At 42.3% G+C, this 16,420-nt stretch overlaps 1 protein-coding gene across 4 annotated transcripts in view; it reads left to right on the top strand.

The window, feature by feature from the left end:
* The window catches only part of sugct (succinyl-CoA:glutarate-CoA transferase), a 752,804-nt gene that overhangs the window by 603,925 nt on the left and 132,459 nt on the right, over positions 1-16,420 (top strand). For all 4 annotated transcript variants that reach the window (XM_051928849.1, XM_028803974.2, XM_051928850.1 and 1 more), the window contains one exon: positions 5,261-5,324. In XM_051928849.1, the coding sequence (XP_051784809.1) occupies positions 5,261-5,324 (64 nt within the window). The remainder of the gene's footprint in view (positions 1-5,260; positions 5,325-16,420) is intronic.

The raw sequence follows: 16,420 nt of genomic DNA, 5'->3' as shown, positions 1-16,420 counted from the left end.
TTTTATTTTAAATAGATTTAGAAGGAATTAAGTCACTTATTAAAAAGTGCAGGAATTTGTTTTTTGGTCTGCCTATTTTTCCTTTGGTCTTAAGGTCTTTATTGAATAGTATGTTCAGGAGTGAATGAAGAGATTGCAAAGTCAAGGTTAGCATGTAGTTTATAAGCTTTATAAACTGCAATTCTTATTAATTTTGTGAATGTGAATTTTCCCAAAGTCAGAGCCTATCCTGGCAGCACCGGGTGGAAGTCATGGTGCCAACCTGGAGAACATACTCATGCACTCATCCACACTTACTTGCAACTGTTTTTGTTGATTTCTACATATTCTCTCATGTACATCTGAATTGTCCATGGTAATTATGATTTTTTTACTCTCAATCAAGGGATGATTTCTTAGGTTTAATAGAAGAAGCTAATTGGGTACAGTGGAGAAGTATGTCTGATGCCCTGTACTGTAAAGGAAGGATTCAGTATTGAACATCTAGGACAGAATCTTCAGAATCTTTTCTTTGCTTTTTATGCCTGACTCTATGTGTGATCTTTGGTTACCATGTTGAAATTAACCTGAACTTCCTATAACACAATTTCAACATCAGCACTGCCTGTTTAACCTTTTATTCCATATTGAAATCTATAGTTATCATTGCTCTTTTTTTAATTACAAGAACAAATAATGTGTAGTTTAAATATTTAAACTAAGCTATTTTAAACTTTATACGCAACTTTCTATCAAATCTAATTGTATATACAACATTGCTGACTGCCTAATTATGTCTGTTTATTTAAGTATTAGACTCTTCTCAGCTGATAACTGGTGAATGAAGTTTCTATAATTGCCTTAGATTTGGTTACAGCTTGTGCACTTTTGAATTCAGTGTTATAATTTTGGTCACAATCTAAAGGAAAGGTGTGAAAAAGAAGCCTAAATGAATACTGTGATGGTGGCAGTTTTATGCCATGGGAATGATTCTCTGGCATAGGAACTTGGAAATTTGTTTGAACTTATGAAAAAATGACTGGAGCAGACTACCATAAAATATTGTAAGGGAGCTTTGTTTTAGTCTGCTAAAAAGTGAAGCCTGGGAAAACATTTACCTTTGAATAGTAAAATAATTGCAAGCATAGAGCCAAAACCAGTATTGAAATTGCTTAGGAACCTTAGGGAATTAAAGTTTGAATATTTATGAGGGCATAATTCAAAAGTCCAAACATAGAACTACTAATGATTGGAGAATGGTGGTCCACAAGAGCTGTTCTAAAAGCTTGAGTAAGTTGGAGAAAATGTAGAGTAATTGGCAAAAACCACAATGTGCAAAGCTTGTAGACATCTACCAGAAAATGGTAAAGCTTTTATTGTAAGGTGGCTTAACCAAATATTAATGTATAGGATCTGAATACTTGCACATTCAGAATATTTTTATTTTCACTCCAGGGTGGATTATGTGGTGATGCAGCCGTTAGTGTTGTGTCTCACAGCTCTAGAAGACTGGGTGTGCAAATATACCTGCATTCGTTAGTGTGGTTTTCACTTAGTACTCTGGATTACCTCAAAATCCTTAAAAAACTACAAAACTGAAGACTTTAAATTGGTCCTTACTGAGTGGGTTTTGGTTGTTTAATGAAAGTATTATGCTCATGTTTGGATTGTAAGATATCTGCTAACAAATAATTCATTTCTCTGTCATTTTTTGGGGGTGGGGGGTCAACATGGTAGTGTAGTTAATGATGTTGCACCAAAGAGCCAACATTCTGGGTTCAAATCACAAACCTGGGGCCTCATGTATAAACGGTGCTTATGCACAGAAATGTTGCGTACGAACGTTTCCACACTCAAATCGCGATGTATAAAACCTAAACTTGGCGTAAAGCCACGCACATTTCCACGGTATCTCATATCCTGGCATACGCAATTTCTCAGCTCGGTTGTGCAGACTGGCAGCACCCAGCGTCAAAGCGGTGCTACTGTTCCTGTGTGGTCACCCTTTCTTTCTTAGATCCACATTCCTGACGCGGCTTTATAAATACACTGAAACTAACTGCATATTGTTTATTAGTGTAATGCATCTGATTATAATTAACCTGCAGCAATGTAATGGTCCAGGGAATAGCCATAGTATTCCAAATACCATAACTGCTTTAGCATTGTTACTCTCACTGCATCTTCTTCTTTCAGCTGCTCCCGTTAAGGGTTGCCACAGCAGATCATCTTTTTCCATATCACTCTCACTGCACCACTCAGAGTATTTATATCACTGTATCTGAGTGGGGAATCACAGCAGCAGCTGATTGAAAAGAGAATTATCGGTATACAGCATGAAGCAGACGCTGCCTCAGCCACGGTAAAACGCTTCAGAGACTTTCCTGTATCAAGTCGCGGTTCAGAAAAAGTTTCATCCCAAGAACTATAAACACACTCAATCAGTCCATCAAGCGCTCCTTGTAGAACTGTTTGTACTTATAAGTACAATTACCTCACTGTAAACTTGCACTACAGTTATAATAATGCACAACCTGAGCCACTTTATAAAGCATGTATTTACATATGATGACAATATCATTTTTAAGATGAAATGCAGCAAAATATGTTGACTATATTATACAGATAAAACTTTAACTTCATTTAAATAATCTGTATTGTTAATAATTAAACATGTGAGGACACGGTGCCGCAGCCCTAGCTAGTTCATGGATTATTCCTGCATTGCGTTGTATTCTTGCTGGTGCTGACGCGACACTGGAAGGATAGATGGATAGAATAATTAAAAATGTACTACGAAGATATTTCAATGTTCCTTAAAAGTTTTGAAGAATCTGCGTTCTAAGCTTACAGATGGCTTCATGTCTATTACAGAGCTGATTGTGTGGCGATTGGGTATTTGGAGAAAGAAAAGTAAGGACAGGAATTGGAGGTTAGTACGTTTGAAAGAGACAGTACTTCTGTAATAAATTATTTCATCAAAGGTCGCGCATGGCGAAGCAAGCCTCTTGCGTGAGACATGAACAAGCACTGCGCCGTGTTCCCATGTTTAATAACATGCTTTCATTCCTATCATCATGAAAAAGATATCACGTATACATCTCAGTATTTTAATTATTCAGAGAGCTGTAATATCACGAATGCAATGGATTATGTGTCCTGTCGGAGAAAGAGAAAACCCGTTTAAGAAGCAGGTAGTGATTCACACACGGAGCACAAAGAAGATCAAATACAGAACAAACTATTTAATGTGCTACTTTAGTTACAATGGGATTTGAGAAACTAGTAAATTAAATGATTTTAAGATGAACTTTAAGATGTTCTACTTTAATGGCAAAATAAACTACGTGATTAAAGTGGAAATTTCGAGATTAAAGTTGACATTTCGTGCTTTTTTCCGCACTGTGTGCCTATTTTTTTTGTCTGTACCCTAATAAGCTTTCATATGACACTCAGACGGTGGGCTACGACTTGCCTTTTCACAGCGACTTTGATATGTGACTTCTTTTTTTATTTCGGGCACTGTGCGACTTTGTGAACTTGAGCTTTCGAGTTTCTCCGACACTGTCACTTGATCAACTTCCTTTTGTTGTTTATATCACTGTTTAAACCAACAAATAGTAAGTTTTTCCTTTGCCTCCACTTGGTATTCGCTGAAATTCTTATATTTTCCCCGTGCTTTTCCCATTGTCTTTTCACAGAAGGCTGAGCTTAAGGACTATTTATATTGATTTGCATATTCAAAGAGGCGTAATTGTGGGAGGAGTTGGGGCGGGACAGAAGGCGTGTGCACGTGCGTTACTTTTCACGCTGATCGGGATTTATGTAGCGGAAGAACGTGAAAGTTTGCATATGTACAGAATCCTGCATCTGGATTTTTCTGTGCATATGCACATTCCCGCTTTTGTGCTTACGCCATGTTATAGTGTGAGTTCTACGCACGGCGTTATACATGAGGCCCCTGGTCATTACCTGTGTTGTGTTTGCTCCTTCTCCCTGTGTCTTCCTAAACTGAATCAGCACCTTAATGTGGTGGAGTGGTTTGCGTGATCAATGGTCCTCTGAGCGAAGCCATTGGGAATGGTATACTCCTTGTACCTGGCAAGTTTAGAGGTGAGGTCCTGACTAAAACTGACTCATCCTATGCTATATTTCTTAGCATGGAACCTGCATGTCTGGTGGCATTGGTGTGATGGCTGTTTAGAGGCATACCCGGGACAAGTGCCTTATCTGTGTTCTGCGTGACTAGGCAGCCTTTTTCAAGGATAGCACTGCCTAACTCTAACAGGGAGGGGACAATTAAAGGCGTCCTAAACAAAGTTTGTCCCATCTGTACGCAGCTAGGAAACCACATCTGGTGAGTCACCCCTCTACATGCAGTCAAAAAAGTTCAGAATCTTTCATCCCAGCTTCTTGGAATGTCCCCACACTCATGGATTCGACCACTACCCACTGACAGAGAGCAGCCCTCATAAGTTCAGACAGGATATCTGTATCCTCAGTGAGACTCATCTCGCTGATGAAGGATCAATCATTGAAACCACAGCTCGATACACACTCATCTGGAAAGGCTGACCAAAGTCAGAGATATGGATCCACAGAATCATCCTCGCTGTCAAGAATGAACTCCTCCCAAAAATTCCAGAGTCCCCTGTTGGCATCATCTTGCGCATAATGACCATGCATGTTCCACTGGAGAAAGGTTCCCAAATGGTAATCATCAGCTCATATGCTCCTACGCTGCATTCAGCAAAGGAAGAAAAGGACAACTTCTGTGGAGCAGTCTGGAATCTTCCTGTTTCAGACAAGATCACCTTACTTGGAGTTGGAAGGAGTACTGATGTTTCCTTTGGTTTTCCTCCCATATACCTGGTGGTTAGGTTAATAAAAGATTGCAAGTTGGATCCACTGTCCAACAGTGAACACTATAACAGACTGGCAGGCCTGCCCAGGGCTATTAAAGCCTTACAGCCAGTGTCACTGGGATTGGCTTTAGCCTTTTGTGACCCTGATTTGGATTAAGTACGGACAAGAATTTTATGTTATGTTTTGGGAAATATATTGTGTCAGTAAAAATACAAATGAAACAAAATTTTAAAGTGTCTATATATCTTTACAAATCCTTCAAGTGTTAATGATTACATGTGCATTTTATATTGTACAACAGTTATAAAAGATAGCTTTAGATATTTCATGTTCCAGTTTTTTTTCTCAGTGTTTTATTCTTTTTAAGTGTTTGTCCAATTCCCACTAGACATTTTTGCACACTTCTTGTCTTTAGGTTATCCATAATAGACTTGTCATGGAAATGGACCATCCCTCATCTGGAAAGATTGCAGTTCCTGGTAAGTGTTTAAAGTTGTACAAGAAATAATTTATACTACTACTGTTTAAATTTTATTGCAGTATTAAGATGTAAAATAAATCTTTTTTTTTCTCGGAATACCCTCATACATCATTTATCACCTTAGACTAGTAAACACACCACCCTTCTGGATGATGACCAGATTAATTCCACAGATTCACTACTGCCTGAATAACAATGACTGTTTTTAGGCATAAAATGATATGCTGTGAAGTATACCTTGTTATTGACCAATCTTTTATACATAAGGTTTAAGGTAAGTTTAGAAAAATTCTGATCTCCAATGCATGAATAAACAGTCTGGTTATAACTAAAGAGGTTGAAAGGATTGTTAGAAAATAACTAAATCAAAAGACTCTTAATACATATATCCCACCTCAGTCTATGACAATGAAGTCATATTTTACTTGTAAAACAAAATATCTTATTGTGACCCGTAAATTGTTACAATTCTATACTTTGTGACCATGTCATTTCCCATGACTAGTGTATAATATATGCTGAATGCTAGGAAAGTTTTTTTTAATAACTGAATTTGTTTTTTTCAGGATGGGAGGATACAAAATTGATTTCCACATCCTTAAAAATGGCAATATAACTGCTGTGTCATGCATGTTGAATAGCATCAAAAGGCTTACTATTATGCCAAATATGAATTTCATATGTGGTTTAGAAGAAATAAATGTAATGCATTAAAACCTACCTAATGCAACATTCTAAATCCAATGAACAGTGCAATCTTTCATTACAAATTTCCTCAAATACATTAAATTCATGTTGACACCTAACATGTCAAGGCTTATCAAACTTAACAAGTTACAAATAAAGGTGTGCATTTAATGAAAATCATCAATAGCACTAAGTATGCAACATTAAAAATGATTTTTTATGCCATTTAGTCATATACTGTGAATAACTATGTCAGTGAAGTTTTAATTTTGACTTAAAATCAGTTTACAAAGCTTTTAAGACATAATGACTTGGCCTTACTTTAGCAACAGTTGCAAAATAGCTTTTTTCTTGGCAACAACCCATTAAATGTCTATCACCAGTTAATTTCTTTTATAATGTTCTGTCAGCACTTGCTGGCTGTAAGAGGAGTTAATCCTCATAATAGCTGTTACTTACCTCCAAGCTGGATTGATATTCATGTTCCTTAATGCAGTTATGTTTGTCACACTTACTCTTTAATATGAAAGATCCAAGTGTTCCTGGAAAAAAATTAAAATAAACTGTACCAAGACCAGGCAGGGTTCCATTTTTCCTGTCTGCAATTCATTCTTTTTTTACCATCCACCATGAGAAATGTAAATGTATGGTATTTGGTTCAGTAGAAGATTGTGAGTATTCATTGTAAAACTGATGTAAGAGGGCTATGATCACTTTATCAGTCATTTAAATGGAATATAGAAATATGTACTTTATGTGTTGTGTAGTGTTTATAAGTAGACTTTGGCAAATTCCAGAAGGACTGACTATGATGTGCATGAGAAATTGTCTGATTGTTTTTTTTTTTGTTTTTTTTTTTTAATCAAACCTTTGAACAACAGGCATGTCATCTGTGCTTGGATCATGTCCTGCACACAAACCTGTAAGGTTCCCTGACACCATATAGAGGAAAAAGTGAAATTAGAAGAAATCATTTTTGTATTTGAAATTTCAGAATATTCATTTTTGGATACTAATCTGTTTTTTTTTTTTCATAATGATGATTTTTGTCCACTAACAATCATATTTCACATGATTTATAATGTTTCTTCAGAGACACCAACCATTTGTGGGAAAACAAATAACATTAATATATGAATGCTAATATAGTGTATGCCTCAGTTTCTGATGAACTGTGTTGCACTCAAATTTTAGGTAACAAGAATAACACTATTTGTGGTGGGCTAGCGCCCTGCCCAGGGTCTGTTTCTTGCCTTGCGCCCTGTGTTGGCTGGGATTGGCTCCAGCAGACCCCCGTGACCCTGTAGTTGGGATATAGCGGGTTGGATAATGGATGGATGGAATAACACTATTAGTAAAAGTACTGGCAGTAGTAGTCACCAAGCTAAATATGAATACCTATAGATCAGATTTTATATGAGATGGTTGGAAAAAATGTAAACAGGTTGACAGTAACTCATATTCATTTATCTGGTAATTAAAGTCATAGAGTTCACAATATCATACTGTACAGTGCCTAAAAAAGCATTCAACTCCTTGGAAGTTTTCAAATGTTATTATTATACAACATTGAATAAAAGTGGATTTAATTTGATTTTTTTGATATTGATCAGCAGAAAAAGACAAAGTGAAAACAGGTTGATAGCAGAAGTATTTACCCCTTCAGTAATTAGGGGAATTGAAGCACACGTTTGCTACGGAAACTCGCACAGTGTTTTGCCTTCCGAGTGCACCGGTTGGGATGCCTCCCTGGAAAGGTGGATAGCCTCTTGGCCAGAGCAGGGGTGGATCCAGTTGTCATTGTCCATGTTGGAACAAATGACATACATAATGGTAGTCTGTCAGTTCTGTGATCCAAATTCAAAGAGTTAGGTGCCAGGCTGAGGAGCAGAACTGACAAAGTAGTCTTCTCTGAAGTTCTATCTGTGCCTCGTGCCAGTCCTGGTAAGATTAAGGAGATTAGAAGGCTTAACACATGGCTCAAATCTTGGTGCTGGGGAGAAGGGTATAGGTCGATGGGGCATTGGGACTCCTTTTGGAACAGATGGGACCTGTTCTGCTGTGACAGGTTACATCTGAATAGGAGGGGCACTAATGTACTGGCAAGGTGTATCAGTAGGTTAGTTGAGGATTGTTTAAACCATGGAATGGTGGGGCAGGGAGTTTAAGACAGGCCAGGTTTAGAACTATACACAGAGGAACAAACAGTGTAGAATTAAAAATGTATAGTAATGTAAATTCTAACCCAACATTTAAATGTAGAAGGAGTAACACATTAAAAATAGCTTGCATTAATCCTAGAGGTATCAAAAATAAGACAAGTGAGTTAGTGTTGTATATAGTAGGACATAATCTTCTTATATAATATGCTACTGTGGTTGTCCATTTGTCTGTCCAAGATTTTAAATCACTTGTAGCTCGCAAATCGTTTGAACTATTGACCTGAAATTTGGTACACATATACTATGTGAAGTCTACTATCCACTTTCGGGGTGATGATTGACCTCCAAGGTTATTTCTCTTTTTATTTTTATTTTATTTTATTGTAGAATCAACTCTCGTCAGCGGCCAGCAGAGTGGCCGTGTGGCCCATGCGTACGGACGTCATTCTCATACCTACCACCTTCACCGTCACTTCCCCTACCTCTTCATATCTTAAATCATTCTTGAGGCAGATTGAAGACTTAAGTGCCAGCTTAAACAAAAAATTAAGGAAAACATTCTCAGTAATTGCAACACAAACACTGACTTACACAGTCTTAACTCGAAAAAATACCAACGAAAGAAGAGAAGAAGCGGGCCACTATTGTGGAGAAAAGAAGAGCTGCTCAAGAAGCAGCAAGCGCATCAACCTCTGAGCAAACGAATGCTAAATGTACAGAGAAAGAGTATTAAAACTATGAATGCTCAACTCAAGTGTATTCATGCAGTGCGCCATTACTGGTTATAATATAATAGCAATAACGGAAACCTGGAAAAATAACAAAGTTGGGGATGAGCTTAGCATAGAGGGTACACGTTTTTTAGGAAGGATAGACAGAACCGAAAAGGAGGCGGAGTTGCTGTTTATGTCAAACAGAATTTAAATGCAAGTCCTCTTCAGTTGGATGATGATCCCCATCTTAGTGAGGACATGTGGCTCTGCCTAGAAAGTATTATGGAAAGAGCCCTTATTTTAGGAGTGTGTTATAGACCACCCAATGCAGACAGTAATTTTAACACACATCTTTTTTGTAATTGGCAAGTTTACAAGGGGATATTATAGTCATGGGAGACTTTAATTATCCGAATATTAACTGGAATAACCTTGCAAATGGTGGAACACAAGAGAAGTTTTTAGAAATAATCAATGACTGTTTTTTAACACAGTATATTAAAGCACTAACTCAGGGTGAAGCTTGTCTGGGTTTAGAATTTTGTAAAATAGAGGGTGTAGAGGTGATTGAAACACTAGAATCATGTGACCATAATATAATACAGTTCTCAGTGTTTTGTAAAAAGTGCAGATGCAAAGACTAAAATTGTTAAGTTTAATTTTGGTAGAGCAAATTTTGAGCTGATGCGGCAAAGTCTAAGGAGGATAGACTGGGATAAACTTATAAGTGTGGAGACAGTCGAAGAGCAATGGAACAGGTTTAAATATGTTTTAAATGAAATGCAGGACAGGTATATACCTAAATTTGGAATTAATAGGAAATTAAAAAAAAACACCACAGTGGGTTAATGAAGAGTTAAAAAAGAAGCTGCAAAGGAAAAAAACACCTGTATCAGGCATATAAGCTTAATAACTCCAAAGTGAATTGTAGGGTATATGAGAACATTAGGGCAACCATTAAGAAGGATATTAGGAAGGCTAAAAGACAGTTGGAGAGGAATATAGCAGATAAGGCGAAAGATGACCCGAACAGATTCTTTAAGCATTAAAAGAACAGTCAAGGAGGAGGTAAAGTGCATCAGGAATAATACAAGAGAATTAAAAGATACAGACAGTGAAATAGCGGACGCTCTATGTGGTGATCTTGTTAAGTTCGTAGTTTAATCATTACACAGCATTGAAAGATATAATAACTTTTTAATAGACAGTACTGAGAGGCATTACTTTTACTACAGGTTCTTTAGTCCACACCCATTCTCTATCTTGCATCTGCAACTAACTAACAAACTATCATTACATCTTCCTCTCTTAAAGAGAAGTGAGGCATTACTTTGTAGCGGGGCTACATAGTAATAGTGTTTTTTCAATGTTTTATTGAGTGCGTTTTGTTTCCATCGTCCCATTTGCTGTTTATCTTGTGTGCATCAGTGAATGTTGTCCCCGTAAATACAGGGGGAACGGATGATGGAAAGAGACTGCAGCCCCAAGATGGAAAGCACCTGTTTATAATCAATCAATTACATCCAGCTCAGTACTATATAAACAATCAGGAGAGAACAGAGGAGGAGAGAGGAGAAAGACGGAGATTACATTTTCACGACAATGAACTAACTTTTCCTGCTGTTTTCCACATCATGCTTTTGTAACCAGTTTGTTTTTCATTCCGCCGGACTTACTTCAAATCAATCATCACCAGAGACCCTGGGGTTGGACTACATCATCCACCATACACCGAGGATTCACGGTGAGGTTTGGTCCATTTTTTCCAGGAAATACAAACACATCACTTATCTGTTGACCAGTCATCCACATTCAGGACAGTTGTATACTCGGACTCAAGTTCACTATCATTGCCCTCTGAGGACAACTTCGCCAAACGTGGCCCGGTCGATGACAATTGTAACAAAGCCGTCGTCCTCCCGGCTGTCTTTCTCCACTAGACCGGAAACACCTTGGGAATTCTGTCAGTTCTGTCTCTGCCCTTATCTCCACCGAGGGAGGTTCCATAGCCGCCTCTGTGTTTTCTACGCCCTTTACTACTTTATCAGGAGACCCCCGTTTCTCTTTTAGGATCTCCTTTTTAATCTGGGGCTTGTCCGCAGTTTGGATCTCTTTATTAACAAAAAAGAGCCCTTTTACTGTCTGGACGCCTTTTTTCTTAGAAGGAGGCGGCGTCTTCAGCACTGTATCGCTCCGGGAGACAGCACTTTCCAGCTGCCCCGGTTCGATCGGCGCTTCCCCCGCCCCTTCTATTACCAGCATTACATCGCTCATAACACAGGTCGGGGTCTTAAGGTCCGACTTGCTCTGGGAGGCCGCGTCATATGCTTGCCCCGGCTCGTTCGTTCCTTCCCCTGACCACTCGGTTATCGTTCCACAATCCTTTGTTGGGTTCGCAGTGACTTGGCACCCGCCACTTATTAATTGCGGGCCCGAATCGCACTGCGTCCCCTTATAATATACGGTATGGCTTGGGCTTACCTGTACCACCGAATCAACCAAGACCGGGGCTTCTCGGCCTAATCGCCGCAGGTATTCGTCCACCTTCTTTATCGGTGCTTCTGCCGTCGCTCCCAGGTCTCCGACTATCTTCTTTATAGCCTGTAGCATCTGCAAAATACCTTGCATGGGCTCGATTAATTTCTCGAGTTCCCGCATGTCTACAAAGTTATTTATTTCGACCGGAGGCAAGTTTACTTCCTTCTTTTCCTTACCTGCCGGCCGGGAGCCAATGAGCATGTCCGCTGTCGGCATGTGCTCTGATGGGTCACGCGGAGGCTTCTGGGAATTGGAGTTCTTTTCATCTGAGGGCCGGGTTGCCTTCTTTGGCGAACTGCGGTCTGTCTTTATTAATTTGTTGACAGACCGATCAGCCACTTCCCGGCCCTCCTTACCTTCTTGCGGGGTGAGCGGTGCTTCGCTCACCTCCCCCTTCCCTTTTGGAAAGTCCAAGTCCGTCTTTTCTTCGACGAAGGAGCGAACAGCGGGACGTGGACCTCCTCCTTCCCTGAAAGCTTCGGATTGGGTCACGTGCCACCATCAGTGGGAGCCTTGTCTGCATCCTGCAGAGCCTCCGGATAATTTTTTCTGAGGTATGTGCAAGGTACCAAATGAGTTATTTTAAACTTATCAGCAATTATTTCCCCGGCACATACCTCGTTGCAGTCCTCCTCCGTAGGCTTCTCCCGATCTGTGTGGTCGCTCCTACGCTCCTCCCGAGCGTCGGCCATTATGAGAAGAGCTGCTCTGCTGGCGCTGCCGCTCTTCTTACCTCTCTTCGTCCCCATACGGACTTGGTAAATTTGGGGTTTTGGCGATGTTTTTTCTGCATGTCCGGACGCTGCCTTCTCAGGGTTCTCTGACCACAGAAAATTTAAATACAGGTCCTCTGCAATAGGCGCTAGAGTATCCTGCCGACTACGCCACTGTGACAGATTGAGGTCGCTGTCGTCCTTTTGAACCCTCGGACAATACGCCAAATACCAGGTAAAAGTCCATCCATCAATCCGAACACAGGGTCATGGGGGTCTGCTGGAGCCAATCCCAGCCAACACAGGACACAAGGCAGGAACCAATCCCGGGCAAGGTGCCAACCCACCGCAGGACACACACAAACACACCCACACACCAAGCACACAGTAAGGCCAATTTAGAATTGCCAATCCACCTAACCAGCATGTCTTTGGACTGTGGGAGGAAACCGGAGCGCCCGGAGGAAACCCACGCAGACACGGGGAGAACATGCAAACTCCACGCAGGGAGGACCCGGGAAGCAAACCCAGGTCCCCAGGTATCCCAACTGCGAGGCAGCAGCGCTACCCACTGCGCCACTGTGCCGCCCGGTAAAATTCCAAATATTACTTTTATTTGAACAATAACGTGCACAAAGCACCCTCCACTCCACAATACTCATAAATTCATCAAGACACTAATCAATACAATAATCAATCCTCCACACTCCCAGACACTTCGCCACCCTTCCTCTCAGCGCAGCCCAGTGTACTGGTTTCCCAGAGTCCTTTATATAGTCCATGACCTGGAAGCGTTTCTGTCTTCTGTCCCTGTGGTCATGAACACTTCCGGGTCGGATAAAAAACCCCCTCCTTCAACCCGGAAGCACGTCGTTTCTTCTTGTCATATGATCATGACGCACTTCTGGGTTATAGGGCACGTAAGAGTCCGATAGCCCCCTTACAGCGACTCCTGGTGGTTCCCAGGGTATCCAGCAGGGCTGTGCATAAAAACTGCAAAATCCATGAGGCCCTGCTGGAATTCGGGGCACATCCATGCTGTCGGGAGAGCTCCTTCTGGCGGCCTGAGGGTGAGGACCGGAATATTTAGCCGGCCACCCACCACAAAGTGTAGCTGCCAGCTCGGTAAGGGGTCGGCCATTACATAAGTACCCTCTATTGTAGGCATGGAGCTGGACAGTTTGACATCTGTGGCAGAGCGACGGGCACTGAGCAGGCTCCTGTCAATCATGGAGAATCCACTGCATCCACTAAACAGTGTCATCTCCAGACAGAGGAGCAGCTTCAGCGACAGACTGCTGTCAATGTCAATCAATCAATCAATCTATAAGTGGTGCCCTCTCTGAGGATTCTTTAAACAATGCTATCGCTGTCTGCCTTTAAAAAAAAAAAATTTTTTTTTCCCCGTTTACCACCATGTCTTTTATGCATGCCGAGCAGGACGACACCATTCCTTCGCCCCGGTGTGAGGAAGGAGTAGCCGGGGCTCGGCACATCACGGTCAGAGCATGTTCAGCGGTGCAGGAGGTAGTGGATTCTTTACAGTCGCTGTACCTTGAAAATCACCATGGACCTGAAGAGGATGGCCAGGAAGATGTTTCGCCTCTGTGGGAAGATCTGGCACAGCAACTCGCTCGTGTGAATGAGAGGATCCGTGAGGTAGCCGAAAGCGCATTAGAGCGCGAGGATGCCTTACGGACCCGCATCAGCAGCTCCCAGGAGGAGATGAAAGAATATGTAAATGAACAACTTAAACTCCTGGGGCAAGAGATCGTGCTGTGCCTCCAGAGGCGAGATCGACGCTGGCAAGAATCTCTGCAGGGGGAAGTCAGAAGGAGTCTCCAAACATACCGTCAGTCACCTATCCACTCAACACCTCAGGGGTCTCAAGGCACTATATATGTTACCCGACCTCCCACCCCTGGGGTACACCTGGCCTTTCCCAGCTCGCAAGTGGAACGGGACTGGGGTAACTCTAAGTCGTACTGGAGTAAAATACAGTCCAGTACGAGAGAAACCCAGTCCCTAAGACCCCAGCGAGCCAAGCCTGGCAGGTTGAAGGCCGATCTCACGATTATGCAAGTCAGTGCGTCCCTCCTGGTCATCCCAGTGTCGTTGCGGGAGTGGCTGGTGGATGCGGTGGTTGACACAGGAAGCCATCATACCCTCATATGACATAACGTTTGGAGGAAGATTTGCCGACCGTCAGACAAGATAACACCTGCCCCATCTGTCCAATTCCTGTTGGCGGATGGGAGTGAACACAAGGCTTTGGGCAGAGTCCCCCTGAGGTACAGTGTACTGTCCACCACCTGGGAAATGGAGACCTATGTCCTGGAATACTGGCACCTGTCTGTCCCGTTACTGCTTGGGCTGGATTTTTTAACAGCTATGAAGATGACTATTCATCTCTGTCCCAGGGGGTATATGGTGCCAGGAGAAGGGGTATGTGATTTTATCCATAAGCCCAGAGAAGATCTAAGTCTTAAGCGCATCAATTTTTACGCAGCAGTGAGGAGTGAAAATCAAACCTCGGCGGCTGCCCCAGTGGAGGAACAACCTGAAGAGGTCAAGCCGGTCCTAAAGAAGTGGTCGGGGGTATGGACAGATAAATTGGGAGTTGCACAGGGGGGTCACCAACGTGATTCATACCTCCGACGAAGTCCCTGTTCGACACCGGGCATATACAGTTTCTCCACTGAAGAGGGACATTATTAAACAACATATAGACAAAATGCTCGCCGAGGGAATAATTGAACCATCTTTCTCCTCCTGGGCGTCCCCTGTAGTCCTAGTGAAGAAAATAGATGACACCTTTAGTTTCTGCATGGACTACAGGGGTGTGAACGCAAAGACAAACCTGGACGCATATCCCATGACCCTGGTTCATGAAATACTAGAGGCACTGCATGGAGTGGCTGTTTTTAGTACATTGGACCTCCGTAGTGGCTATTGGCAGGTGCCGATGGATGAAGGGAGTAAAAAGAAGACGGCTGTAATTACCCCTGCAGGCTTGTTCCAATTTAAAACCATGCCATTCAGCCTAAAGAACGCTGGTGCCACTTTCCAACGGTTTATGGAACAAGTGCTGAGGGGGTTAATTGGAAAAATATGCTTTGTGTACATCGACGATGTTATTATTTACTCCCCTTCAATAGAACAGCATCTCCAGGACCTGGATACCATCTTTCATCGTCCCCAGCAAGCACACCTCACCCTGAACACAAAAACGTGTACCTTCATTCAACCCCAAATCCATTTCCTCGGGCATATCGTGTCTGCAGAGGGGGTCGCTGTAGACCCAGAAAAGATTTCGGCCATCCGAGACTACCCCACCCCCACAGACTTAAAATCTTTGCAACGTTTATTGGGGTGGTACCATAAATACATCCCTCGGTTGGCTGACATAGTGGCTCCCTTAAACCAGTTAAGAAAGAAGGATGTCCCGTGGGAATGGAATAAAGAATGCCAGGACACCGTCGAGCAACTGAAAGAACATCTACAGAAGCCACCCGTCCCGGCCCAGCCCGATCCACGGCTCACTTTTCAAGTACACACTGACGGCAGCAACCTGGGGCATGGGGCCGTGCTCATCCAAAAGTACAAGGAAGAGCATGTCATCGCATATGCTTCGCGAGCGCTGCACGGCGCCGAACTCAATTACTCAACAGCAGAAAAGGAGTGCCTGGCGGTAGTGTGGGCCATGGAAAAATGGAAGCATTTTCTTGAAGGGTTTGATTTTGAAGTGTACACAGACCATCATTCTCTGACCTGGGTGTTTAATCACCCGAAGACATCTTCCCGACTGACCAGGTGGGTGCTGCGCCTCCAGAATTTCACCTTCTAGGTGACGTACCGGAAGGGCTGTCGCAACATCGTGCCTGATGCTCTGTCTAGGGCATCAGGGTCCTCGGGGATGGTGTGCTTGGCAGAAGCAAAGAAGGTATTTCCATCGCTACCTAGTACTCTCTATGATCTGGCCCAAGCACAAGCTTCCAGCCCTTTCTGCCAAAATATTCAGAAGGAGCTGGATAACCAGCGCACCGACTGGTTACACTTTGTGGACGTCCAGGGAGTTCTTTATAGTTCTGTTCCATCATCCTTTGGGGGCCTGTAGCAACAACTTGTGGTCCCGGAGGCGCTCATCCCTGAGTTTTTGAACTTTTTCATTACAGCCCTTTAGGTGGTCATCTTGGCAGGACGAAAACCCTCCTGAAGATTCTGGGGGTGGCGTGGTGGCCATCAGTCCAGACAGATGTTTGCCGCCACATGAAGAACTGC

This window comes from Erpetoichthys calabaricus, chromosome 6 (genome assembly GCF_900747795.2).
Source record: "Erpetoichthys calabaricus chromosome 6, fErpCal1.3, whole genome shotgun sequence".
In the NCBI taxonomy this organism is placed as follows: Eukaryota; Metazoa; Chordata; class Cladistia; order Polypteriformes; family Polypteridae; genus Erpetoichthys; species Erpetoichthys calabaricus.
The sequence above is the reverse complement of the archived record's forward strand: the minus strand, read 5'-3'. Positions and strand labels throughout refer to the sequence as shown.